Source organism: Bufo bufo, chromosome 1 (assembly GCF_905171765.1).
Source record: "Bufo bufo chromosome 1, aBufBuf1.1, whole genome shotgun sequence".
In the NCBI taxonomy this organism is placed as follows: Eukaryota; Metazoa; Chordata; class Amphibia; order Anura; family Bufonidae; genus Bufo; species Bufo bufo.
The window spans coordinates 79547756-79572725 of NC_053389.1; the positions used below are offsets into that span (position 1 = coordinate 79547756).

General features: G+C 43.3%; 1 protein-coding gene across 1 annotated transcript; it reads right to left on the minus strand.

The window, feature by feature from the left end:
• Positions 1 to 10671: 10671 nt before the first annotated feature.
• On the minus strand, positions 10672 to 24641 carry LOC120996648 (ly6/PLAUR domain-containing protein 6-like). Its single transcript, XM_040426723.1, has 3 exons — positions 24507 to 24641; positions 15467 to 15586; positions 10672 to 11573 (listed from the first exon to the last, which is right to left on the minus strand). The coding sequence occupies exons 1-3, from the start codon at positions 24562 to 24564 to the stop codon at positions 11368 to 11370; spliced, it is 384 nt and encodes a 127-aa protein (XP_040282657.1). The 5' UTR covers positions 24565 to 24641; the 3' UTR covers positions 10672 to 11367.
• Between the last annotated feature and the right edge of the window lie 329 nt (positions 24642 to 24970).

A 24970-nucleotide genomic window follows, 5' to 3' on the forward strand; every position in this document is an offset into this window, starting at 1 on the left:
CAGTCCTGACAATGCCAACATCTGATCCCCGCAGCCTCCCTCCTCCCCAGGGTATTCCTCCCACGGACTGGAGATCCACTCCCCCCCTTATGTGGTTGGATCCCTTTTTCAGGATCCCGGGTCGGCAACGGGGGCTGATGTGACTTCGGTAGTACCGCTGAGTCCCGCACCAAATCCTGAGTGGCCATATACCTCTCCACCAGGCTAACCAGTTGTTCCAGGTTGCCTGGATCGCCTTGTCCCACCCAGCGCTGTATGGCTCTCAGGAGGGTACGCACAAACCTGTCTACCACGACCATTTCAACCATCTGAGAAGGGCTCAACATTTCAGGCTGAAGCCATTTTTTTACTAGGTGAAGTAAGTCATAGGCTTGTGACCGGGCGGGTGGGGACTCGAAAAACACCCACTGATACACCCTGTGCGCTCGCACGTAGGTGTTTACCCCCAACCTGGCCAACACTTCACCTTTTAGCCTCTCATAGTCCTTGGCCTCCTCGCGGCTGAGGTCGAAATAGGCCTTTTGTGCGTCCCCCACCAGAAAAGGAGCCACTACCTCAGCCAACTGCTCCAATGGCAGCCTCTCTTTCTCCGTGGTTCTTTCGAACCAGGAATGCCTCTATATCATCTTCCGGACCCATTTTCCTCAGGGCAGATCGGACTTTGTCCCTGGCGGTAGACACAGACAGGGCTGTCGCGGTTGAAACTCCTTGCAGGGATGTTCGCACCGACTCTTGCATGGCTACCAGCTGCTGCATTAGGAGATTGTTCGTCTGCTGCTGTGCACACATAGCCTCCCCATGTCTTTTTTGCTGTAGCTCATTACTTTCCCTCTGAGCCTGCAAAGCCTGTTGCTGCTGTAAATTACTCTGAATCAGGTGCTTAATGGCCTCCTCCATCTTGTCAAGAACCATAAAACTTGCAGGCCTGATATATGACATGCAGTCCAACACAACTTTGCACGCATCCTCCACCAATTGTGGGGATGTTCTCATGGTAGGCTACGGTAGCGGCGGCAGTATTGAGGCAATCACAGACAGTCTTTGTGATACACCGTGACTTTATTCACACCAAAGGCATAACAGGCATAACAGGCAATGTTCAGACCACACAGCTTTGTTATTTTATACGGCAGCTTTGTTATTTTTTGTACCTAGACTAGACCATCACTAACTGGGCATCCAATATGGCTCTGCCCACAATCTTGCAATAGGGTCCGCCTAGGGCATTTCAGGAGGTTCCTGAACACGGAATCGCCCCTATCGGGGCAGCGATTCCGTTTTTAGGCAGGGCATATGTAGTATAGGGCCAAACCTAGGGATAGGCCCAAACCAACATACGACTACCCTGCCTATATCCTAGCGTCCTCAAACCACAACTGAGGAACAGGAACATTGCCGCAGAGTATACACAGTATACATCCACCCCTGATGTGTCGTTTTTTCATTTCTTTTTCTTTTTTCTGTGTTTTGTTTGTCTGTGGGAGTTTGTTATTTTATATGTAATTAACATTAAAGGCTACGTTTTATAACAGGAGGTACCCTGTGACTTTACCTGTTCCCAGTAAGAACCGACCCGGACATTCTGGCGCAGCTGTAACCGCAATGATCTGGTTCTTACTCCACCGAGGCCAGGACCTCTGGTGGCACGTATCGTCCGTCCATTATTATCCCGGGGACTCTCCTACACTAGTTATACGATCCTCTATGTGTGTTGCTGCTCGGGCTAATTGTTTTTTCTTTCAGGTTCGTGGCGTTCAGCGGTTTGATGGTTGGCATTTCGAATATCTTCTGTGCGGTTCAGAGAGAAGACCACAGGCCCGGTGGGCATTTTTGGTTGTCGAGAGGTGGAAGTCTTTTGGAAAGGGATCCGGGAATTCAGGTGGTCATAACTTCGTCCGGAGGTGGTTGGTATAGAGTTTCACCAGGGGCACGGTGATGCTGGTGACCCATGCTGTGGTAATTCCCCTGGTCTATTCCGTAGCTTAGGACCTCATGTGTCCTTACATATGATGATCCCTGTCTTTTTCAGGAAGTTGGTGGTAATCTCCCAGGTGGGTTGTTCTGGTCCATATATGGAAGACGTTAGGGATACAATACAAAGGTATAGATCAAGGGGCGGTAGTTCGTCACTGTTATCGGAAGTTACAGCTATATAGTGTAGTGGTTAGAGTCCTCTGGATCAACGACCTCTCTCTAGTAGCTATAGCCTGTATTATTGTTACACTTCAGAAATACATCCAGGATCCTCTTGAATTTTTTGGTGAACTCACCATCACCACCTCCTCAGGTAGAGATTTCCATAATCTCACTGCCTTTGCCGTAAAGAATCCTCTTTATTTTTGTGTACAAACCTTCTTTCCTCCAGACGCAGGGGATGTCCTCTTGTCACGGTCTCAGTCCTGGGGGTAGATTGATGAGAGAGATCTCTGTAATGACCCCTGATATTTATACATGGTAATTAGATCCCCCCTCAGTCGTATATTTTTTAAAGTGAATAATCCTACTTTTGATAATCTTTCAGGATACTGTAGTTCCCTCATTCCAGTCATTACTTTAGATGCCTTCTTCTGAACCGTCTCCAGCTCCGCTATGTCTGCTTGTTCACGGGAAACCAGAACTGTACACAGTCCTCCATTGTGTTCTGACTAGTATTTTTAAATGGGGTTGGACTATGTTCTTTACGCCCCCCTTTTTTGATCAACCCGTTTTCTTATTGGCATTGGTTTTTAATGGGACCTGATGGAGTCTTCTGGATGTTAGTTGGCACAATTCCTTTTCTGGCCTGTAAGAAAGGTTTAAAAAGACTCTGTTCTGCTGGGTGGTGGTCGGAGCCCCGTTGGGAGAATGGGTCTCCTCTGTGGCGGCATTTGAGTACAGCGGAGATATGGTGGGAGCAGATGGCATACTTGCCCGCTGGGAGTCCAGCGGTGGGGATACCGCTCTGATGATTACAGTTTAACTTGCCCACTGGGAGTCCAGCGTTTGGCATACTGCTCCGATATTATGGTTTATTAAAGTTTGCCGCTTTAATAAAGAAGCCATGGCCGATCACCACCCAGCAATAAAGTGACACAGTTGTCGGTGTTGTTTGTTATGGGTCAAGGTTGTGTAAAGGGGCCAAGGGTGAGTTAAAGGTGTTACCCCTTCCCGTGTTTCCCTGAATACCAGCAGTCTGGCAAGCGCCCGACTGTATAAGGAGGGTGCTTAGGGACTGATGGTCCTCCCCATTCCCCCCTTTTCCCCCTAGGGCATTTGGGGAGCTGGCCCCATCACGGTAATGGTTAAATAGGTGGCAGATTAGGGGGCCATTAAGGGTTCATTCACTGGGGATCCTTCTTAGACAGGATGGGGGCAGTGCAGGAATCCTGAAGGTTACATATACCCCTCCCCTGTTCCGGTCACTTCCTCTTGCAAGCAAATTGGCCCTCCCTCCCTTTGCGGTTATTCTTGGGAGGCGGGTCAAGGTGCACAGTTCTGATCAGTTATGGATACTTGGTTATTCTGTTTAGTTTTTTCTATTCTTCAGAGCCCCCGTTGGGAGTCCAGCAGTTTGGATATTGCTCCGATGATTTCAGCTTTTGAGAGCTGCGAATTCTGGTTGAGTTTATGAAGTCACAGCTGGCGGCATTTGAGTACAGCAGATATATGGTGGGAGCAGATGGCGTTCTTGCCCGCCGGGAGTCCAGCGGTGGGCATACCGCTCTGATGATTATGGTTTAACTTGCCCTCTGGGAGTCCAGCGTTTGGCATACTGCTCCGATATTATGGTTTATTAAGGTTTGCCGCTTTAATAAAGAAGCCGTGGTCGATCACCACCCAGCAATAAAGTGACACAGTTGTCGTTGTTGTTTGTTATGGGTCAAGGTTGGGTAAAGGGGCCAAGGGTGAGTTAAAGGTGTTACCCCTTCCCGTGTTTCCCTTAATACCAGCAGTCTTGAGAGATTAGCCAACATATCCTACTGTGGAGGACACGTCTGAGATGGTTATCACATCCACATAATTGCTATCTTGTGCAGGATGTCTATTGTGGTACTTATGGTCCACTGCGGGCATCCTCCACTGTATGCATTTTTGCTGGGGATCGCCATTAGCAACGGGCTACAAATGCAGTATTTCCTCCCCTGTATACACATGCACAACTGCATATGGGTTTGAGCACTTCCTGCCTGTTTAACACCATGCCACTTTTTTAGTTGGTTTGAATACTACAGTACACTATGGTATATCTTCCAAGTACTTTATCATTTATTATAATAGCCTGCCTACAGTCACTGCGCTGCCTGTGCTGTTCATAGTGCGCCCTGCGCTGATGAATGTCAGGAAAAGTCTAAGGCATATTGGTACACCATAGACTTTTTCCAGGGCATGGGTACCCACAGAGGGGGCTCTGAGTGACGCCTCTGGCACCCGTGCCATAGGTTCTCCATCACTAGCCTATACCATTCTACTGCAGATAGGGGTTGACTGCCTAATATAAGAAAGGCATGTGTGCAGAATTTTAAATGCATGTAAACAACAAAAGCATACTTGAGATTGGGGAGAATATTTATGCCTTTGGGGCTTCATGGAGAATTTTAATAGCGCAACCTTACAATTTTAAAGAGTTCTATCTTTAAGGATTTTTGTGGCATATGGATAGTATGTCCATTCAGCCGTGGTCCATTATAGTACTAGGGGCAACCCCTTTAGATCTGGCAGTTGCAGTCCACAGCAGTATGCAGAGTAGCATATAACTATATGGAACATATTCCCCTGGACTGCAATTGTAGTTTGGTTGACGCTGACTGTCAGTTTTTATGACAGATCAGGTTTTTCCATTTTTTCCCTGGAAACGAGGCAAATATAGAAAAAAAAGGTTTTGGATTGCATGACCTGTGATTGGCTGAATTTTTTACCTTTTTGGACAAGAAGTATATGAGGGAGGCAATAACAAAAAAATAAAAACAGATTGATTAGGCCTCATGTACACGACCATGTCCCTATTGCAGTCCGCAAAACACAGATCCGCAAAATACAGATACCTTCTATAAGCAATCCACATTTTTCTTACTTTCATAAATAGAGGTGGCTATTCTGTCCGCAAAACGGAAGAGAATAGGACATGTTCTATCATTTGCAGAACAGACATACAGATGCGGACAGAACACAGATGACATCCATGTGCTGTCCATGTGTTGTTTTTGTTTTGTGGAACCATAGAAATTAGTCTGTGTGCTATCCGCAAAAATGCTGATCAGACAGAGATACAAAAGATTGTTGTGTGCAGGAGACCTTAAAGAGATGGAAAAAACAATACTATTGTTTGCAATCCAATTAACATATCCTTCTTACTTTCAACAGATTTTTTTTCTAGATTGTAACATAAAACTCTGCATCTGTTTTTTGTCCAAATGGAATAGCTCAGACATCTGCACTTTCCCATGCAGTTAAGGCTACTTTCACACTTGCGTTTGGAAAACTCAGATCCGACAGTATATTCTAACACAGAGGCGTTCCCATGGTGATGGGGACGCTTCTAGTTAGAATATACTAAAAGAACTGTGCACATGACTGCCCCCTGCTGCCTGGATGCACCCGATCTCTTACAGGGGGCTGTGATCCGCACAATTATTGTGCGAATCATAGCCCCCTGTAAGAGATCAGGTGCTGCCAGGCAGGAGGGGGCAGACCCCCTCCCTCCCCTGTATTAAATGTGACCAGTGCGGCCCCCCTCCCTCTATATTCATTGGTGGCCAGTGCAACCCCCCCTCCCTCCCCAGTATTAAATGTGACCAGTGCGGCCCCCCTCCCTCTATATTCATTGGTGGCCAGTGCGGCCCCCCCCTCCCTCCCCAGTATTAAATGTGACCAGTGCGGCCCCCCTCCCTCTATATTCATTGGTGGCCAGTGCGGATTCCCAGTATTAAATGTGACCAGTGTGGCCTCCCCTCTTCCCCCCCCTAATTAAAATCACCCCCCCCATCATTGGTGGCAGCGGAGAGTTCCGATCGGAGTCCCAGTTTAATCGCTGGGGCTCCGATCGGTTACCATGGCAGCCAAGACGCTATTGCAGTCTTGGCTGCCATGGTTACTTAGCAATAAATAGAAGCATTATACTTACCTGCGAGCTGCGATGTCTGTGACCGGCCGGGAGCTCCTCCTACTGGTAAGTGACAGGTCTGTGCTATAAGCAATGCGCCGCACAGACCTTTCACTTACCAGTAGGAGGAGCTCCCGGCCGGTCACAGACATCGCAGGTAAGTATAATGCTTCTATTTATTGCTAAGTAACCATGGCAGCCAAGACTGCAATAGCGTCTTGGCTGCCATGGTAACTGATCGGAGCCCCAGCGATTAAACTGGGACTCCGATCGGAACTCTCCGCAGCCACCAATGATGGGCAGGGGGTGATTTTAATTAGGGGGGGGAAGAGGGGAGGCCGCACTGTTCACATTTAATACTGAGAATCCGCACTGGCCACCAATGAATATAGAGGGAGGGGGGCCGCACTGGTCACATTTAATACTGGGGAGGGAGGGAGGGGGGCCGTACTGGCCACCAATGAATATAGAGGGAGGGGGGCCGCACTGGTCACATTTAATACTGGGGAGGGAGGGAGGGGGGGCTGCACTGGCCACCAATGAATATAGAGGGAGGGGGGCCGCACTGGTCACATTTAATACTGGGGAGGGAGGGAGGGGGGACCGCACTGGCCACCAATGAGTTAAATACAGGGGGGGGGGTCATGTACACAGTTCTCAGTATATTCTAACTTGAAGTGTCCCCATCACCATGGGAACGCCTCTGTGTTAGAATATACTGTCGGATCTGAGTTTCACGATCTAACTCAAATCCGATGGTATATTCTAACATAGAGGCGTTCAAGTTAAAATATACCATCGGATTGGAGAAAACTCCGATCTTGCGTTCGGAGTTCCGCTTGTGAGCTCCGTTTGAAGGCTCTCACAAGCGGCCCCGAACGGATCCGTACTGCCCCAATGCATTCTGAGTGGATGCAGATACGCTCAGAATGCATCAGTTTGGCACCGTTTGGCCTCCGTTCAGCTCAGCAGGCGGACACCCGAACGCAGCTTGCAGCGTTTTTGTGTCTGCCTGGCCGTGCGGAGCCAAACGGATCCGTCCAGACTTACAATGCAAATCAATGGGGACGGATCCTTTTAACGTTGACACAATATGGTGCAATTTCAAACGGATCCGTCCCCCATTGACTTTCAATGTAAAGTCAGGAGTCCCTATTAATATACCATCAGATCGGAGTTTTCTCCAATCCGATGGTATATTTTAACTTGAAGCGTCCCCATCACCATGGGAACGCCTCTATGTTATACCATCGGATTTGAGTTAGATCGTGAAACTCAGATCCGACAGTATATTCTAACACAGAGGCGTTCCCATGGTGATGGGGACGCTTCAAGTTAGATTATACTGAGAACTGTGTACATGACTGCTCCCTGCTGCCTGGCAGGTGCTGCCAGGCAGCAGGGGGCAGACCCGCCCTCCCCCTCCTGTATTTAACTCATTGGTGGCCAGTGCGGGCCCCCCTCCCTCCCTCCCCAGTATTAAATGTGACCAGTGCAGCCCCCCTCCCTCTATATTCATTGGTGGCCAGTGCGGCCCCCCTCCCTCCCTCCCCAGTATTAAATGTGACCAGTGCGGCCCCCCTCTCTCTATATTCATTGGTGGCCAGTGCGGATTCCCAGTATTAAATGTGACCAGTGCGGCCTCCCCTCTCTCCCCCCCCTCTAATTAAAATCATTAGCAGCATTATACTTAACTGCGAGCTGCGATGTCTGTGACTGGCCGGGCGCTCCTCCTACTGGTAAGTGACAGGTCTGTGCTATAAGCAATGCGCCGCACAGACCTTTCACTTACCAGTAGGAGGAGCTCCCGGCCGGTCACAGACATCGCAGCTCGCAGGTAAGTATAATGCTTCTATTTATTGCTAAGTAACCATGGCAGCCAAGACTGAAATAGCGTCTTGGCTGCCATGGTAACTGATCGGAGCCCCAGCGATTAAACTGGGGAGGGAGGGGGGGCCCCCTCCTGCCTGGCAGCACCTGATCTCTTACAGGGGGCTATGATTCGCACAATAATTGTGAGGATCACAGCCCCCTGTAAGAGATCGGGTGCTGCCAGGCAGCAGGGGGCAGTCATGTACACAGTTCTTTTAGTATATTCTAACTTGAAGCGTCCTCATCACCATGGGAACGCCTCTGTGTTAGAATATACTGTCGGATCTGAGCTTTCACGAAGTGAAAAATTAGATCTGTAAAAACCAGTTATGCAGACGGATCCGTTCTGAACGGATACAAGCGTTTGCATTATAGGAGCGGATCCGTCTGTGCAGACACCAAACGGATCCGCTCCAAACGCAAGTGTGAAAGTAGCCTAAAAGAACAGACAGGAGCACAAACCAGACGTGTGTCTAAAACAACAGTTCAGTGAACCATACTGCATATGGGGCTCAAGTAGGTGAGGGGTCACTGGCACTGCATCTCTGCTAATGAAGTTGCATCAGCAGAAAATGCTTCCGTTTTCACGGAAGTATCTAAATTGGACCCCCGCTGATTGGCAAAGGGGTCAGCAAGTCAGGTGAAAAACATCAGAGAACACCCTGCAACCACTGCTGGAAGAACACAAGCTGGTGGTTGCAGTGTTATGGTCTGGGGAATGTTTTCCTGGCATTCTCTGGGCCTGATCATCCATGTGGAAGACACTCTCAACAGATTGAGTATAAATCCATCTTTGCAGATCACGTACACCCATACATGCTGATTGTCTTCCCTGGGGCGGATGGGATCTTCCAGCAAGGCAATAGGACATGCCACATGGCTAGAAATGTCCACCATTGGTTTGAAAAGCATGACCAAGACTTCCAAGTGCTACCCTGGCCCCCTAATTCCCCAGTCCCAATTGAACATCTGTGGGCCATCTCGATCATTGTGTTCGCTCTATATATCCTCCCCCACGCACCTTCCAGCAGCTGTGGGATTTACTGCAGTCAGCATGGCTTCAGATACCAATGACAACCTACCAGAACCTTACTTGAGTCACTCCCAGCCCGTCTAGATGCTGTCCGTGCTGCACACTCCGGTTACTTTGGATATTAGCTGGTGGTCATAATAATAATGTGACTCGACTGTGTACATACGGTAAATTTATTGAAATCCTTATAATGCTTAAGGTAGAATGGCAACAACTTATTCCCTATCCACAGGATAGGAGATAAGTGTCTAAACGGTGGGAGTCTGATCACTGGGGCTCCTACCGATCACAAGAGTGGGGGCCTGTGTTCCCGGTTTGAGTGGAGCAGCAGTGATACAACTCCATTCATCTCTATTTGATTGCTCTACATAGCTAAACACTTGCGCTCAACTATGTTCAGCAGCCCCATAGAATTGAATGGAGCATCGGACACATATGCGTGTCTGCCACTCCATTCAAACAGGGAACATGGGCCCTTTTTCTTGGGGCCCCATCAGTCAGACCCTGTCATATAAGGTACTTATACCCTATCCTGTGTGTTGACAAAGTTAAATTGAATAGATTTTAGATAATTACTTTATTGTCATGCATTATGGAGCCTCTTTATCAGGCAGTCAAATGTGGTAAAAAAAGGGATTCACTACATACAAAATAGACATCATACAAAGGTGGAACATATCACTTTATTATTACTTCTTTTATTTGGGATACTTGTGTTTTATATGATGAAATGGTATGTCGGGGAGCTGTTGGTGTCAGTAATGTATAACGTGTAGCTATTCAACCTAGCTATGCAAAAGTAACACAAGTTCCCACCACTGTTGACAGGTTTTGCTGAGATTTAAAGGAGTTGTCAAGCCATTAAAAAAATCTAATTAAAAGCCACTTAAAGTAATAAAGAAGTAAAACCTTACTGATCCCCAGTTACTCCTGTTGTAAAGCTTCCGGGGATCCCTGCTGGTCTCTGCATTTCTTTCTCCTTTTCAACTAATGACTGGCTGTAGTAGTGACTAACACCTCAGCATTGCAGCAAGTGATTAGATGCAGAGGTCTGTGTGAGATCGTGGTACTAAACAGAGAGACTGTCAAGGGACCCGGGAAGACCTGTAACCGAAGCATTGGGTGATCAGTAAGGTCAGTATTAGAGATGAGCGAATAATTGAAAAGTTCGATTCGGCTGATTCGCCGAATTTTGCCCAAAAATTTGCTTCGTCACAAATTACTTCATCACGAAGTGCATTTTTTTGTAAGTTGCGGGTGCAATGACAGGGAGCTGTGATAGCACCGCCTTCTTCATTGTACCCCTCAGATGCCACGTTCATACATGATCGCGGCATCTGAGTGTAAAAACAGTGTAAAATTAACAATAAAAAAGTGTAATGAAACTTGCCGCCTCCATTTGCTTGCGACGGGCCTGCCGCCACCATCTTGCTTGAAAATCTGGAGCGAAAACTCACATGGGGCGAGATTACGTAATCACGCCAGCCGGAGTGGTGACGTCATACGTCACCACGCACGAGATTTCGGCCAGGATCTTCAATCAAGATGGAGGCTGGCGGCTTGTCACGAGCAAATGGAGATGGTAAGTATGAATTTTTTTGTTTTTTACACTATTTCAGGTTAAATCGATTCGCTGACACAAAGCACGAGGAAATTCGGCTTCGAGGCGAATCGAATTTATCCTAAAATTAGGATCGAATTCCACTTTGTGGGATTCAATTCGCTCATCTCTAGTCTCATTTTAAGCATTTTTTTTTAAGTGGTCATGTAACCCCTTTTATATAAATTGGGGCTGCTGAAAACATGGATGTTGAATTTTCTCATGACTGATCCTCTACCTCTCAAAGTACGTAAGTGGTGTTGAGTTCTCTGCTTCTTCATATGGCAATAAACATGAATGCTCAGACACTGAATTTCTTTCAGTTAGCAGTGCAGGTACGCCTAACCCTTAGTACTAAATCATAGTAAATTGTTTCTGTTTGTTGGACTTACAATCTAAACGTTTCAGGTCTGTGGAAGTGTCTGAAAGTAGTTGAGGGAACTGAAGTTCAGGCCCATGCATATTGGATTCCCCTATGCAATTGCCCATTTGTCTTCTCTAAAATCCCTAGTGCTAGTGATATCCATGTACTTTGCTTTGTGCTACTGAACAGGTATCTCACTGATGGTGGTGTGTGTATTCCAGGAGTATAGGCCCAGATTAACAGTAATCAGGTGTCAACCAGTGCAACATGGAGGCCATTTGACATTGGGAATAAGTTCTGGAGGACTCAGAACGTGATGGACTAATGCCACCATCTAGTCTTATATTTGTATTTTCATAGGTAAGATTTAGCATTTCACAATTATTGCGTACAAGTTTTTTTACGTTAATATTTTCAACCTACACTTTCTTGAACATACAAAGAACCAGAAATGCGGCCACGATTAGAAAAGTGTTGTATGTTAAATTGGTCTTCCCATTGGCATATACATTGCATAGGTCTCCAGTACAGCAAGAGGTGTGCTTGGATGCCAGCCCTACGTTGTAGTTTCCCGAGTTACATTCGTTGCTTTGTGAGCATCTCTTAGTGATCTTCAGACTGTTAACTGACCAGAAAAAAAAGACTTGATTACAACAAATACCGGCATTAGTCATCATCATGAATTTTAACTAAACAAATCTTAATTATTGTATGGTGAATATTTATTAACCTTTTTAACCCCTTCCTGATGTGGCCATTTTCAGTTGTATCTTTTTAGTTTTTTACTCCCTGTTTTCCAGGAGCTATTTATTTTTCCATTCAAGCAGCCATATCTGGACTTGTTTTGTGCTGGACAAGTTGTACTTTCTAATGGCCCCTCTAAATACTGCATAGGATTTAGCTGGTCCAATTTTTTTTAAATGAGCTGAAATTGGAAAAAAAACTAAATTCTACCATTATTGTATGGGTTTAATTTTTACAGCATTTCCTGCGTAATAAAAATGACCAGTGAACTTCATTCTGCACGTCAGTACGATCAGAGCGATACCAAATTTATGTAGTTGTTCTTATGTTTTCATATATTCTGATCCCCATAACTTTTTTATAATACAGTTATAATACATAAACTTTTTTTTACATATAGTATGACTATGGAGCTGTGTAAGGGCTCAGAAAATGCAGGCTGATTGTATTTTTCATTGATAACATTTTTGTGTGTGTATTACTTTTTGATCACTTTTATTAAATTCTTTTGCGAGGTGAAGCAACCAAAAAAGGGTGGATCGGCCGTTGTGATAAATACTAATATTTTTATATTTTAATAGTTTGGGCATTTTTGCATGTGGCGTTAGTGTAACTGCTTATATTTATTTGTAAAATGAGGAAAGGGGGCGGTTGAATTTTTAATTCTTTTTGTTTCCTTTTTTACTTTTGAAAAGTTTTTTCATACTTATTTGAATCCCCCTAGGGGACTTTAACAATGCAATTATCTGATTATTTCTACCATAGACTGCAATGATTTACCAATGAGTCTAAGGGATAATCAATGCTTTCCTATAGTAGGACTTGATAGGAACTTTGCTATGGCAGGCCTTGGAGCCTTCATAATGCCCCAGGCTGCCATAGCAACCAAACGGATCCTGTGATCCTGTGGGGAGGCAATGAGTCACCAGGATCATTGCGCTGTCAGTAAATGACCACTCAGATGCGGGGCATTTTCTCTGATTAGGGACTCTGCTACTGAGTGTCTGCTGTGTAAAACAGCAGGTACCCAGTGGCTATGGTGCCCACTCAGTGGGTACCATCTTTAAAGACCCGACATATACGGTATAGGTCTGTCGGATGTTGGGAACGGGTAAATATATTTTCATATATTTTATTAATATATTTTATTATTAATTCATGATTTTAAAGGGGTTTCCAGGCACCCCCCAAAACAGCTGGAAGCCTGAAATAAAAAAGGAGCATTACTCAGCTGCTCAATCCTATGCCATACAAGTGCCGCTACTCTGATGCTCCCTTGTTTTTGGCGCTGAAGCGGTGAAATCTACTACACATGACCACTTATGCAAATCACTGGCTGTGATCTCAGGCCTGTGCTCGACCATAACAATTATGTAGAGATGATGATGATGTCAATGCTGCAGCGCCAGAAACATAGATTGCTGGGACCACCTGAACGACAGGGGGATTCAGCAGGTGACTAGGATCACTTTCACATGGTCAGTATTTGATCACTATTTTTGATCAGTATTTGTAATCCAAAACCAATAACGATTCCAAAACACAGAAGAGGCGCACATTTTTTTTTTTTATTATACCTTTTCTCTGTAGGATTCACTCCTGGTTTTGATTTACACGTACAAATGCAAAATACTCACCAAATACTGACTGTGTGAAAGACTTTTTTTTTTTTTGACAACATTCATGGCCTACAGCAGAATTTATAGGGGTCCCAGAAAACCCCTGTAGGACCTCTGCTTGCTGTCTTTGGATAAAAAATTTGTTGTTTAAAACAAGAGGTTGAAACAAGACGTAAATCTGTCCATCCACTTTAAATAACTGTTGCCCAAAGGCTCTTTGGGCCAACACCTATTCCTTTTGACTCTCCAATATACATGCATTTTTTCAGTTGGGAGCAGGAATTATGCTGCTGCCGGCTTATAAGATAATCAGAAAAACGAAAAAAGACCCCAGGGGTTTGGAGAGTGAAGGAAGGGGGACAGTGCCCACCTAATAAATCCACAAATAACGCCCCCGAGAAATGACTCGGCACAAGCTCCCGAGTGAAATGGCAGAATAACAGAAGAAAAAGGAGCCAAAAAATGCCAGATGATGGAAAATATAAATATTTATTGTAGTATAACAAGACAAAGATAAAAATGCAATTACATGCATATGATGCCAGAGGACAGGGAACAAAAAAGGAACAGGGAAGGAAAGAACGGCGCCACCCTGGGAGGGACACACTGGTCGATAATACATAAATATAGAGGATCACTAGGGATGTGTGTGGTATAGTAACCTACCCTAGGATCACATGCATATACATAGTGAAGGGTGAGTCAGGCGAAGGCACGCCGAAATGCGCGTTGGGGTAGCGCCATCCTGGTTGTTACACTTTTGGTCCATTTTAGGTGAGTCCCTCCTGCATGTCCACCCTTTTGTCTTTCCTTACCTGGATGTTCACTGATTTCTAAGGTCTGTGTCCAGTGCGGCTATCTATCATAGCTGCTTGGTTTATTTACTTTAACATCATTTTTATTATTATCATCATTTTTTTGGTTTATATTGGCTTTTTGCAGCTGAGTAGTGACTCACCATTCACTATGTATATGCATGTGATCCTAGGGTAGGTTACTATACCACACACATCCCTAGTGATCCTCTATATTTATGTATTATTGACCAGTGTGTCCCTCCCAGGGTGGCGCCGTTCTTTCCTTCCCTGTTCCTTTTCTGTTCCCTGTCCTCTGGCATCATATGCATGTAATTGCATTTTTATCTTTGTCTTGTTATACTACAATAAATATTTATATTTTCCATCATCTGGCATTTTTTGGCTCCTTTTTCTTCTGTTATTCGGCTTATAAGATACCCCACTGCTGCTGGCAATGGGGTATCTTTCATGCAAACAAAGAATTGTGCATATTGAAAACCAACATTTTCAATAATTTTTTTCCCTTCACATCAGCCAGCAGGAGAGTAAGGACACCCCCATAAACATTATATAGTTGGCTGATTGGTAGATATGGACAACCTTTGTCTAATGTGTAGAGATGAGCAAATTTATTGAAATGAATTTTGAGTCCAGTTCAGCAAATTTTTCCAAAAATTTTATTTGGGTCCAAATCAATTCTCCCCAAACTAAATATACTCCAATCGCCCTGAAAAGTGGTATATAACAATCTCTAGTCTCCCAGAACGCATATTGTTTCTGAAAAGAATCAGAGAAAAAATATGAGTTCTAGAAAACAAGAGGTATGATACTCCATTGGAAATAAGACATGACAGGCAAGCCAGGTCTCCTTCTAAAAGGACAAGAGCAATGAGTATCTCAAGGGAAAATTACCCTGGTTAGCTGAGTGGCCTTGGGAGCACTCTTTGGAGTGCTCTTATTAGGAAGACCAACAAATATGCATGAGGTGTATTGTAGTCGACCCAACGCTGCTCTGTCTTGCTGGGAAACATATATGCAAATTTTACTATCTTATATCTGCTGGTATCAGGCTTAGTAATCTTTTCATTTTGGAAGGAAAACTACTTTGCATATAAGTGGGTTTCTGAGAAAGATATTCAAATTAGCTTTCCTCCCCAAAAGAAAAGAACATTAAGCCTATCTTATGCTAGTAGATGTAAGATATTAAAATTGTCATATATGTGTCCCAAAAAGGCAGAGCGGCTTTGACTGGACTACAATACAATAAAATGTTACATGAGGTCACAGAAGATGCAAGTTACACCATTAATAAGATGTACTAATGATGCAGACAAGCAAGTACAAGTATATGTACTTACTTAACTTCTCTACTTGTGTAAAGCAATAGCTGGAGGAGGAGTCGCAGGTCACTTTGGGTAGCTGGTTACATTCAGTGTTGTTTCCCACATCGGTACATGAATAGCACTGCAAAGAATTCACTAGGATAGTAACAAGATATTTAAAAGGTTAGTTGGGTTCATTTGTGTGGCTGCCAACATTAGAAAAAAGGTTTCAACTTTCTCACAGCTGCTGCAGTAAAGTCACAATACAGGCATATTGCACTTTTTCCTGCACTTTTAAAAACATAAAGGCAATGGACAACTATAAACTGGAAAATAAATTGCAAATGTTAGTGGTCGCTATTTCTGGCTGCAATCGGTAATACACAAAAATGCACAAACAATCAATACCTCATGTATAAGTAATATCAATATTAGCTTTATTTATAACGCAAAAATGTTAAAAAGTAAAAACTTCAGGATCAATGGCTGCAAGTAGTTACCCAAAGAGAACACAAGAGGGTGCAGAGATATCGGGTCATTATAATCGATCAAAAACTCAAAACAGCTATGTAGTAAAAGGAAAAAGCCTATTAAATAGATAAATAAACTTCAGTAGGAGTTAGTTGTAGGTAAAATTATATATAATACAACACAGCAATTCAAAGAAGAGATAAATAGATTACTGACCGATATGTCTGCGCCCTCCTCTATTTAATAGACTTTGTCCTGTTTCGAGTTTATGATCGATGAAAGGGTTGAGCGAACCCGAACTGTAAAGTTCGGGTTTGTACCGAACTTTAGGATTTTTGGACCCCGGACCCGAACCCAAACATTTCAGGAAAAGTTAGGGTTTGGAAAAGTTAGCGCTTTCTTGCCGCTTTTTTGAAAGGCTGCAGAGCAGCCAATCACAAAGCGTTTAACTCTGTGCCCTTCGAAGCCATCACAGCCATGCCTACTAATGGCATGGCTGCGATTGGCCAGTGCAGCATGTGACCCAGCATTTATATAAGCTGGAGTCACGTAGCGCTGCACATCACTCTGCTGTGCTTAGTGTAGGGAGAGGATGCTGCTGGTGATTTCAGGGAGAGAATAGGAGAGAACCTTTGCTCAAAACCTAAATCTAACTCAGCGATCTACATACATTGCGTTGTGTGGGTGCAGAGCACAATTTTTTTATCCTGCCCTGAGCCCAGTGACCGAAAAAAAAAAACTTTTATAAGTCAGTTAGGTGGGCGGCGGCCATTTTATGCAAGCTCAGTGCACCAGCACTGCATATGAGCTTTTGGGACATTGAAATCCAAGCTTTAAAAACAGCACAAATAATCTGTTTGTAAAAAAAAATCAACATTTTTTTTGGCAATTTACATCTGGTGCATTTGCAGGCTTAGTCGGTGTGCAATTTAAGCTAGAAATACAGCCATTATTTTCTGGGTTTTTAAAAACACACTTTTTTGCCCAAAAACACTATTTTCCTGATCTGCAAGTGTTAAATTCAAGTTTAATATATACAAGTTTCATATTCTGTTACAAAAAAAAACACTTTTTTGGCAATATACAACATCTGGATTAGTCAGTGTGCAATTTAAGCTAGAAATACAGCCATCATTTTCTGGGTTTTTAAAATCACACTTTTTTGTCAGATTCCACTATCTTTCTGGCCTTGCAGCATCAGCACGTGCGAAATTCCAGGGTTATATACTGCTGTCAAATTCAGTTATTAACCACCTCAGCCCCCCTAGCTTAAACACCCTTAATGACCAGACTACTTTTTACACTTCTGCACTACACTACTTTCACCGTTTATTGCTCGGTCATGCAACTTACCACCCAAATGAATTTTACCTCCTTTTCTTCTCACTAATAGAGCTTTCATTTGGTGGTATTTCATTGCTGCTGACATTTTTACATTTTTTGTTATTAATCGAAATTTACCAAAATTTTTGCAAAAAAATGACATTTTTCACTTTCAGTTGTAAATTTTTTTTTTTAAAACGACATCTATATATACATTTTTCTCTAAATTTATTGTTCTACATGTCTTTGATAAAAAAAAAATGTTTGGGTAAAAAAAAAATTAGGTTTGGGTAAAAGTTATAGCGTTTACAAACTATGGTACAAAAATGTGAATTTCCGCTTTTTGAAGCAGCTCTGACTTTCTGAGCACCTGTCATGTTTCATGAGGTTCTACAATGCCCAGACAGTAGAAAAACCCCACAAATGACCCCATTTCGGAAAGTAGACACCCTAAGGTATTCGCTAATGGGCATAGTGAATTCATAGAACTTTTTATTTTTTTGTCACAAGTTAGCGGAAAATGATGATTTTTTTTTTCCCTTACAAAGTCTCATATTCCACTAACTTGTGACAAAAAATAAAAACTTCCATGAACTCACTATGCCCATCACAAAATACCTGTGGGTGTCTTCTTTCCAAAATGGGGTCACTTGTGGGGTAGTTATACTGCCCTGGCATTTTAGGGGCCCTAATGCGTGAGAAGTAGTTTGAAATCAAAATCTGTAAAAAAAATGCCCTGTGAAATCCTAAAGGTTCTCTTTGGAATGTGGGCCCCTTTGCCCACCTAGGCTGCAAAAAAGTGTCACACATGTGGTATCGCCGTACTCAGGGGAAGATGGGCAATGTGTTTTGGGGTGTATTTTTATATATACCCATGCTGGGTGAGAGAAATATCTCTGTAAATTGACAACTTTGTATAAAAAAATTTAAAAAGTTGTCATTTACAGAGATATTTCTCACACACAGTATGGGTATATGTAAAAATACACCCCAAAACACATTGCCCTACTTCTTCTGAGTACCGCGATACCACATGTGTGACACTTTTTTGCAGCCTAGGTGCACAAAGGGGCCCAAATTCCAATGAGTACCTTTAGGATTCCACAGGGCATTTTTACGCATTTGGATTCCAAAATACTTCTCACGCTTTAGGGCCCCTAAAATGCCAGGGCAGTATAAATACCCCATTTTAGAAAGAAGACACCCCAAGGTATTCCGTGAGGGGTATGGTGAGTTCATGTAAAATTTTATTTTTTGTCACAAGTTAGTGGAATATGAGACCTTTGTAAGAAAAAAAATAATAATAAATCAATTTCCGCTAACGTGTGTGAGAAATATCTCTGTAAATGACAACTTTTTAAATTTTTTTTATACAAAGTTGTCAATTTACAGAGATATTTCTCTCACCCAGCATGGGTATATGGAAAAATATACCCCAAAACACATTGCCCTACTTCTCCTGAGTATGGCGATACCACATGTGTGACACTTTTTTGCAGCCTAGGTGCGCAAAGGGGCCCAAATGCCAATGAGTACTTTTAGGATTTCACAGGGCATTTTTACGCATTTGGATTCCAAACTACGAGTACCTTTTAGGAGGGCATTTTTAGGCATTTGGATTCCAGACTTCTTCTCACGCTTTAGGGCCCCTAAAATGCCAGGGCAGTATAAATACCCCACATGTGACCCCATTTTGGAAAGAAGACACCCCAAGGTATTCCGTGAGGGGCATGGCGAGTTCATAGAAGATTTTTTTTTTGGCACAAGTTAGCGGAAATAAAAAAATTTTAGTCTCCCTTTCCCCTAACTTGTGACAAAAAGTTCAATCTTTCATGGACTCAATATGCCCGTCAGCGAATACCTTGGGGTGTCTTCTTTCAAAAATGGGGTCATTTGTGGGGTGTTTTTACTGCCCTGGCATTTGAGGGTCTCCGCAATCATTACATGTATGGTCAGCATTAGGAGTTTCTGCTATTCTCCTTAGGCCTCATGCACACGACATTCATTTCAATGGGGCCGCAAAAGATGTGGCTCCGTTCCGCGGCCCCGCGGACAAGAATAGGCATTTATATTACCGGCGCCCTTTCCCTTTCGCAAATTGCGGAAGGCAACACGGGCGCCTTCAGTTTTTTGCGCATCCGCGGTTTGTGGACGCAAAAAAACGGCACGGTCGTGTGCATGAGGCCTTATATTGAGCATACGGGTAATGATTTTTTTTTTTTCGTTCAGCCTCTGGGCTGAAAGAAAAAATTAACGGCACAGATTTCTTCATTCACATCGATCAATGTGGATGAAAAAATCTCTGCCAAAAAATGTGCAAAAAATAAAAAAAGAGAGGAAAGGACATAGGAGTGCTTGCGAAGTAAAGCTGTGATCGCTAATAAAGATCCAAAAAGCTCAAAAGTGATCCTTATAGCGCCGCAGCGATTTTACGGTGTTTTTGCAGTGATCAGAAAAAAATAATTTCTGTCAATGCAGTGGGGCGGACTGAACGCAAGTGTGTGCACAAGATCAAGCATGATTGGGCTAACACTGCATTTTTTGTAGAGCCTAAGGTGACCCTAATGTATTGATATACAGGGTGGGCCATTTATATGGATACACCTTAATAAAATGGGAATGGTTGGTGATATTAACTTCCTGTTTGTGGCACATTAGTATATGTGAGGGGGGAAACTTTTCAAGATGGGTGGTGACCATGGCGGCCATTTTGAAGTCAGCCATTTTGAATCCAACTTTGTTTTTTTCAATAGAAAGAGGGTCATGTGACACATAAAACTTATTGGGAATTTCACAAGAAAAACAATGGTGTGCTTGGTTTTAACATAACTTTATTCTTTCATGAGTTATTTACAAGTTTCTCTTTGTTTACAGCCATTGACATGTCGCCGAGGTTAACACGTGAGGAGCGGATAGAAATTGTGTTGATGTCTGGTGAACGCAGTAACAGGGTCATTGCAGCAGATTTCAAAGCAAGACTCCCTATGAGACCACCCATCTCCCATGCTACCGTTAGCAAACTGCTTGCTAAGTTTCGTGAAACTGGTTAAGTGTTGGATTTGCCAAAATGTGGACGCATGAAATCTGTCTCTAATGAAGAAACATCAGTGGCTGTCCTAGCTTCATTCAGCAAGAGCCCACAGCGTAGCACTCGCCGCATGTCACTGGAGAGTGGCATTAGTTGAACATCCCTTCGGCGGATATTAGCTACTCACAAATGGCACCCTTACAAACTCCAGCTACTGCAGCATCTCAACGAGGATGACCCAGATCGGCGCACTGAATTTACAGAATGGGCAAAACAAAAATTGGAACAGAACACTCAGTTTACGCAGAAGATTTTGTTCAGTGATGAGGCAAACTTTTATGTGAATGGTGAAGTTAACAAACAAAACCACCACTATTGGTCTGACACTAACCCATATTGGATAGATCCCTCCAAGACTGTTGGAACAAAAAAATTGATGGTATGGTATATGGCAGGGATGGCCAACCTGCGGCTCTCCAGCTGTTGCAAAACTACAACTCCCAGCATGCCCAAACAGCCTACAACTATCAGCCTAAAGCCATGCATGGTGGGAATTGTAGTTTTACAACAGCTGGAGAGCCGCAGGTTGGCCAGCCCTGGTATATGGGGTACAAAGATAGTGGGGCCATTCTTCATCAATGGAAACCTCAAGGCCACTGGATATGCGAAATTGCTACATGATGATGTGTTTCCCTCTTTATGCACTGAAGCTGGCACGTTCCCTGAGTTTTTCCAGCAAGATGGTGCACCACCACATTATGGGTGTCAGGTCCGAGCATTCCTAGATGAACAGTTTCCTGGAAAGTGGATTGGTCGTCGTGGGCCAGTTGAATGGCCCCCAAGGTCTCCCGATCTGATCCCCTTAGACTTTTATCTTTGGGGTCATCTGAAGGCAATTATCTATGCTGTGAAGATACGAGATGTGCAGCACCTGAAACTACGGATACTGGAAGCCTGTGCTAGCATTTCTCCTGCGGTGTTGCTATCAGTGTGTGAAGAGTGGGAGAGAGGGTTGCATTGACAATCCAACACAATGGGCAGCACATTGAACACATTTTATAAGTGGTCAGAAACTTGTAAATAACTCATGAAAGAATAAAGTTACGTTAAAACTAAGCACACCATCGTTTTTCTTGTGAAATTCCCAATAAGTTTGATGTGTCACATGACCCTCTTCCTATTGAAAAAACAAAAGTTGGATTCAAAATGGCCGACTTCAAAATGGCCGCCATTGTCACCACCCATCTTGAAAAGTTTCCCCCCTCACATATACTAATGTGCCACAAACAGGAAGTTAATATCACCAACTATTTTATTAAGGTGTATCCATATAAATGGCCCACCCTGTAGATCTGTTTGTGATCAGTCTTGATCACTTACAGATACTATATAGTACTAGTGCTGATTAGCGACAGCGATGACGCTATTCAGCGACTAATCAGTGACTGCGGTGCGGTGGCGCTAACTACCTAACAAGTATCTAACTAACTGGCGGTGATAAGGGACCCTTAGGCATTTTGCGGAACGGAATTGCGGACCCATTCATTTCTATGGGGACAGACTTTGTCCCACTCGTATCCGGAATTGCGGATCTGCACTTCCGGGTCCGCACTTCCGTTCCGCAAAAATATAGAACATGTCTTATTCTTGTCCGCAATTGCGGACAAGAAAATGCATTTTCTATATAGTTCTGGCAATGTGCAGATCCGCAAAATGCGGAAAGCACATTGCCGGTGTCCGTGTTTTGCGGATCCGCAAAACACATACGGACGTCTGAATGGAGCCTTAAAGGGGGGTGATCAATGACAGGGGGGTGATCAGGGAGTCTATATGGGGTGATCAGGGGTTAATAAGTGACAGGGGGGGGTGTAGTGTAGTGTGGTGCTTGGTGCTACTTACAGAGCTGCCTGTGTACCCTGGTGGTCAATCCAAGCAAAAGGGACCATCAGAGGACCAGGTAGCAGGTATATCAGACGCTGTTAACAAAACAGCGTCTGATATACCTTTCTGATGCGATTTTTTTAACATCTACAGCCTGCCAGCGAATGATCAGCGCTGGCAGGCTGTAGATCAACTTGTGAACTGCGCGATCCTGTGAACGCGCGCTCCTGTGAGCGCGTGTTCACAGGAAATCTCGGGTCTCACGAGATGACGCCAACAGGCGTCATTGAGACCTGAGAGTGCCGCGGCACTGACGCCTATCGGCGTTAGTGTGACGGCAAGCGGTTAAAGTCATTTCCCTATCCACATTTGTTTGCATAGCACTTGCCATGCTCTTAACCACATTTTCATGCCATTTGCAGCCCTCTAGCCCTTTCCATGACATTTTTACAGCCATTTTAGTGCTCAAAAGTTCAGGTCCCCATTGACTTCAATGGGGTTCGGGGTCAAGTTCGGGTGAAGTTAGGGTTCCGAACGCGAACTTTTTTCTGAAGTTCGGCCGAACCCGTAGAATCGATTATAACGACCTGATATCTGAGTGCCCTCTTGTGTTCTCTTTGGGTAACTACTTGCAGCAATTGTTCATGAAGTTTTTACTTTTTTACATTTTTGCCTTATAAATAAAGCTAATATTGATATTACTTCTTCAAGAGGTGTTGTTTATTTGTGCTTTTTGGTGTAAATAAGGTAGAATATGCACCTTTGTGGACATTTTGGTGGGGGTAGCCAGCTAGTCTTGGTGTGTTTTTTTTGCAATCTTTATTTCTTTATTCACTTCAGACACCTTGATATACAATTTGCAACCTGCATCTAGTTTCAGACTTTGGAAATTGGAAATTTCAATTTTGTTCAGGCTGAACATTGGGTATAATCAGAAGAAGAAGCAGGATATACTAAAAAAGTAATGAACAGGAAATAGTATACGTGGCAACAGTTAACTAACATTAAAAACTGTAGTGAAGTCCTCCAAATGGGGCTGATAGACCGTCTAGATGGGTGGATATTAGAATAAAAGGAAGGGAGGGAAGAAGCCCACCCTCATGGTTGGGTTATAAGTGAAAGTGATTAACTCAGTAATATTAGAAACTGGTAGACAGGGATTTAGACATACGAGGGAGGAAGGGGTGGTGGGGGGGAGGAGAGCTCTCTAGATTTCTCTGAAGTCAGGAGATGTGTATTGCATGATTAACGAGAAACTAACTTCAATCTTAGTGGATCACTATGCTAAATACTTGGTGGTCTGAACCCCTCGGATTGATTATTCCCTTTTCCACCAGTAGCACAAATCACTGCTCTCCATTTGAGGACATGTATGCTCGTTCCCCCCTAAAACTAGGTTTGCCATCCTGTGAGAGATAAAAATTATTTTCAACTTTATAGGGCTGTTTTCTACTCACTGTGGTCTTTTATTTTATGACAGTACTGTAACTTATTATTATGAATTATTATAATTACAGCAACATTTTACCAAGCGCATGTTCTATTGGATAGTTCATGGAGTTTTGCTACAGTATCCACAGAATAAATGTTTCATCATTGGGGATCTGCCTGATGGGAGCTCCAGAGTTCACTGAACTCGTCAGTCCCATAGACGTGAATTGAGTAGTGGTCACGCATGTCACACCACTACTGTAGTGCACTCCGAGACATTTGCATATCCTCATTCTCATGAACTCAAAGAGTCTCAGTGGCCAGACCCCCAACATGTATACACTTATACCCTTTCCTGTGGATAGGGGAAAAGTGTTATTAGTGGTATAAACCAGTTAATGTGGACAATAAAGACTATAATTTGTAAATGTAGCTGTTTTATAGACATTAAAGGAGTCATTTGACCAATAAAATGTTTTAGAAAAGGCTCAGAATGCTATAAAAAAAAATCATTGTCACCTCACCAGTCCCCTGATGCTTCTGTTCTTCTGCTTCCAACGTGACTCCAGTGATTGGCTGATAAGTCATATCCTACTAGGAAGTAGGAGCTGTTGGGGAACCAAGGAATTGGTGAAGTGAGAATGATTTTTTTTTTTTACAGATTCTGAGTGTTTTCTTATTGTTTTCTATCAGCTGCTCAATACAATTAATGCAAATGTGATATTTTTGTATTATTTTGAAATACTGGTAATTTTAACTAAAGTTAACTAACATTAAAACGGGAATTTGTATTAAATTTGAGAATGTGATACTTGAATATTATAGAGATTAAATCTATAAAGTGATGCTCATTGTTTTCAGTAAGAGCCATTCATAACTTTTGATAATTACCATCTGAAATTACAAAATACATGGCGTATCCCAGTATCATACATAACCTACCTTCCATGATGCTCCATAGTGCAGAGACTGATATTAGTGCTGCGGTGATGATATTCATTGTGGTGAGTGTTGTGGAATGATGTAGCTTCTGTTCATAAATCCAGTCCTGGAAATTGTTTCTTTGGAAGAACTGGTCTTTTTATAAGGCTATAGAGTGAAGCCACCCATAAACAAGGTGGAGTATGGTAATATTCCATTATAAGAACTTGTTTAAGGGTTTTGTAATTTATGTTTAATCCAGTTACAAGCTGGTTCTGTCCTACATCATAAACATGTCATCCCAACCATTTATCTGACTCATCGGTATTACTCAGTAATTATAATCTTATTCCCACAAAACCACCTCTGCAAACATCTAAGATCAAAACCACCTCTGCAAACATCTAAGGACAATACTGTATGTATGAGTATATACAATTATCAGTCATAATATTAAAACCTTAACCATTGACCGGGGAAGTGAA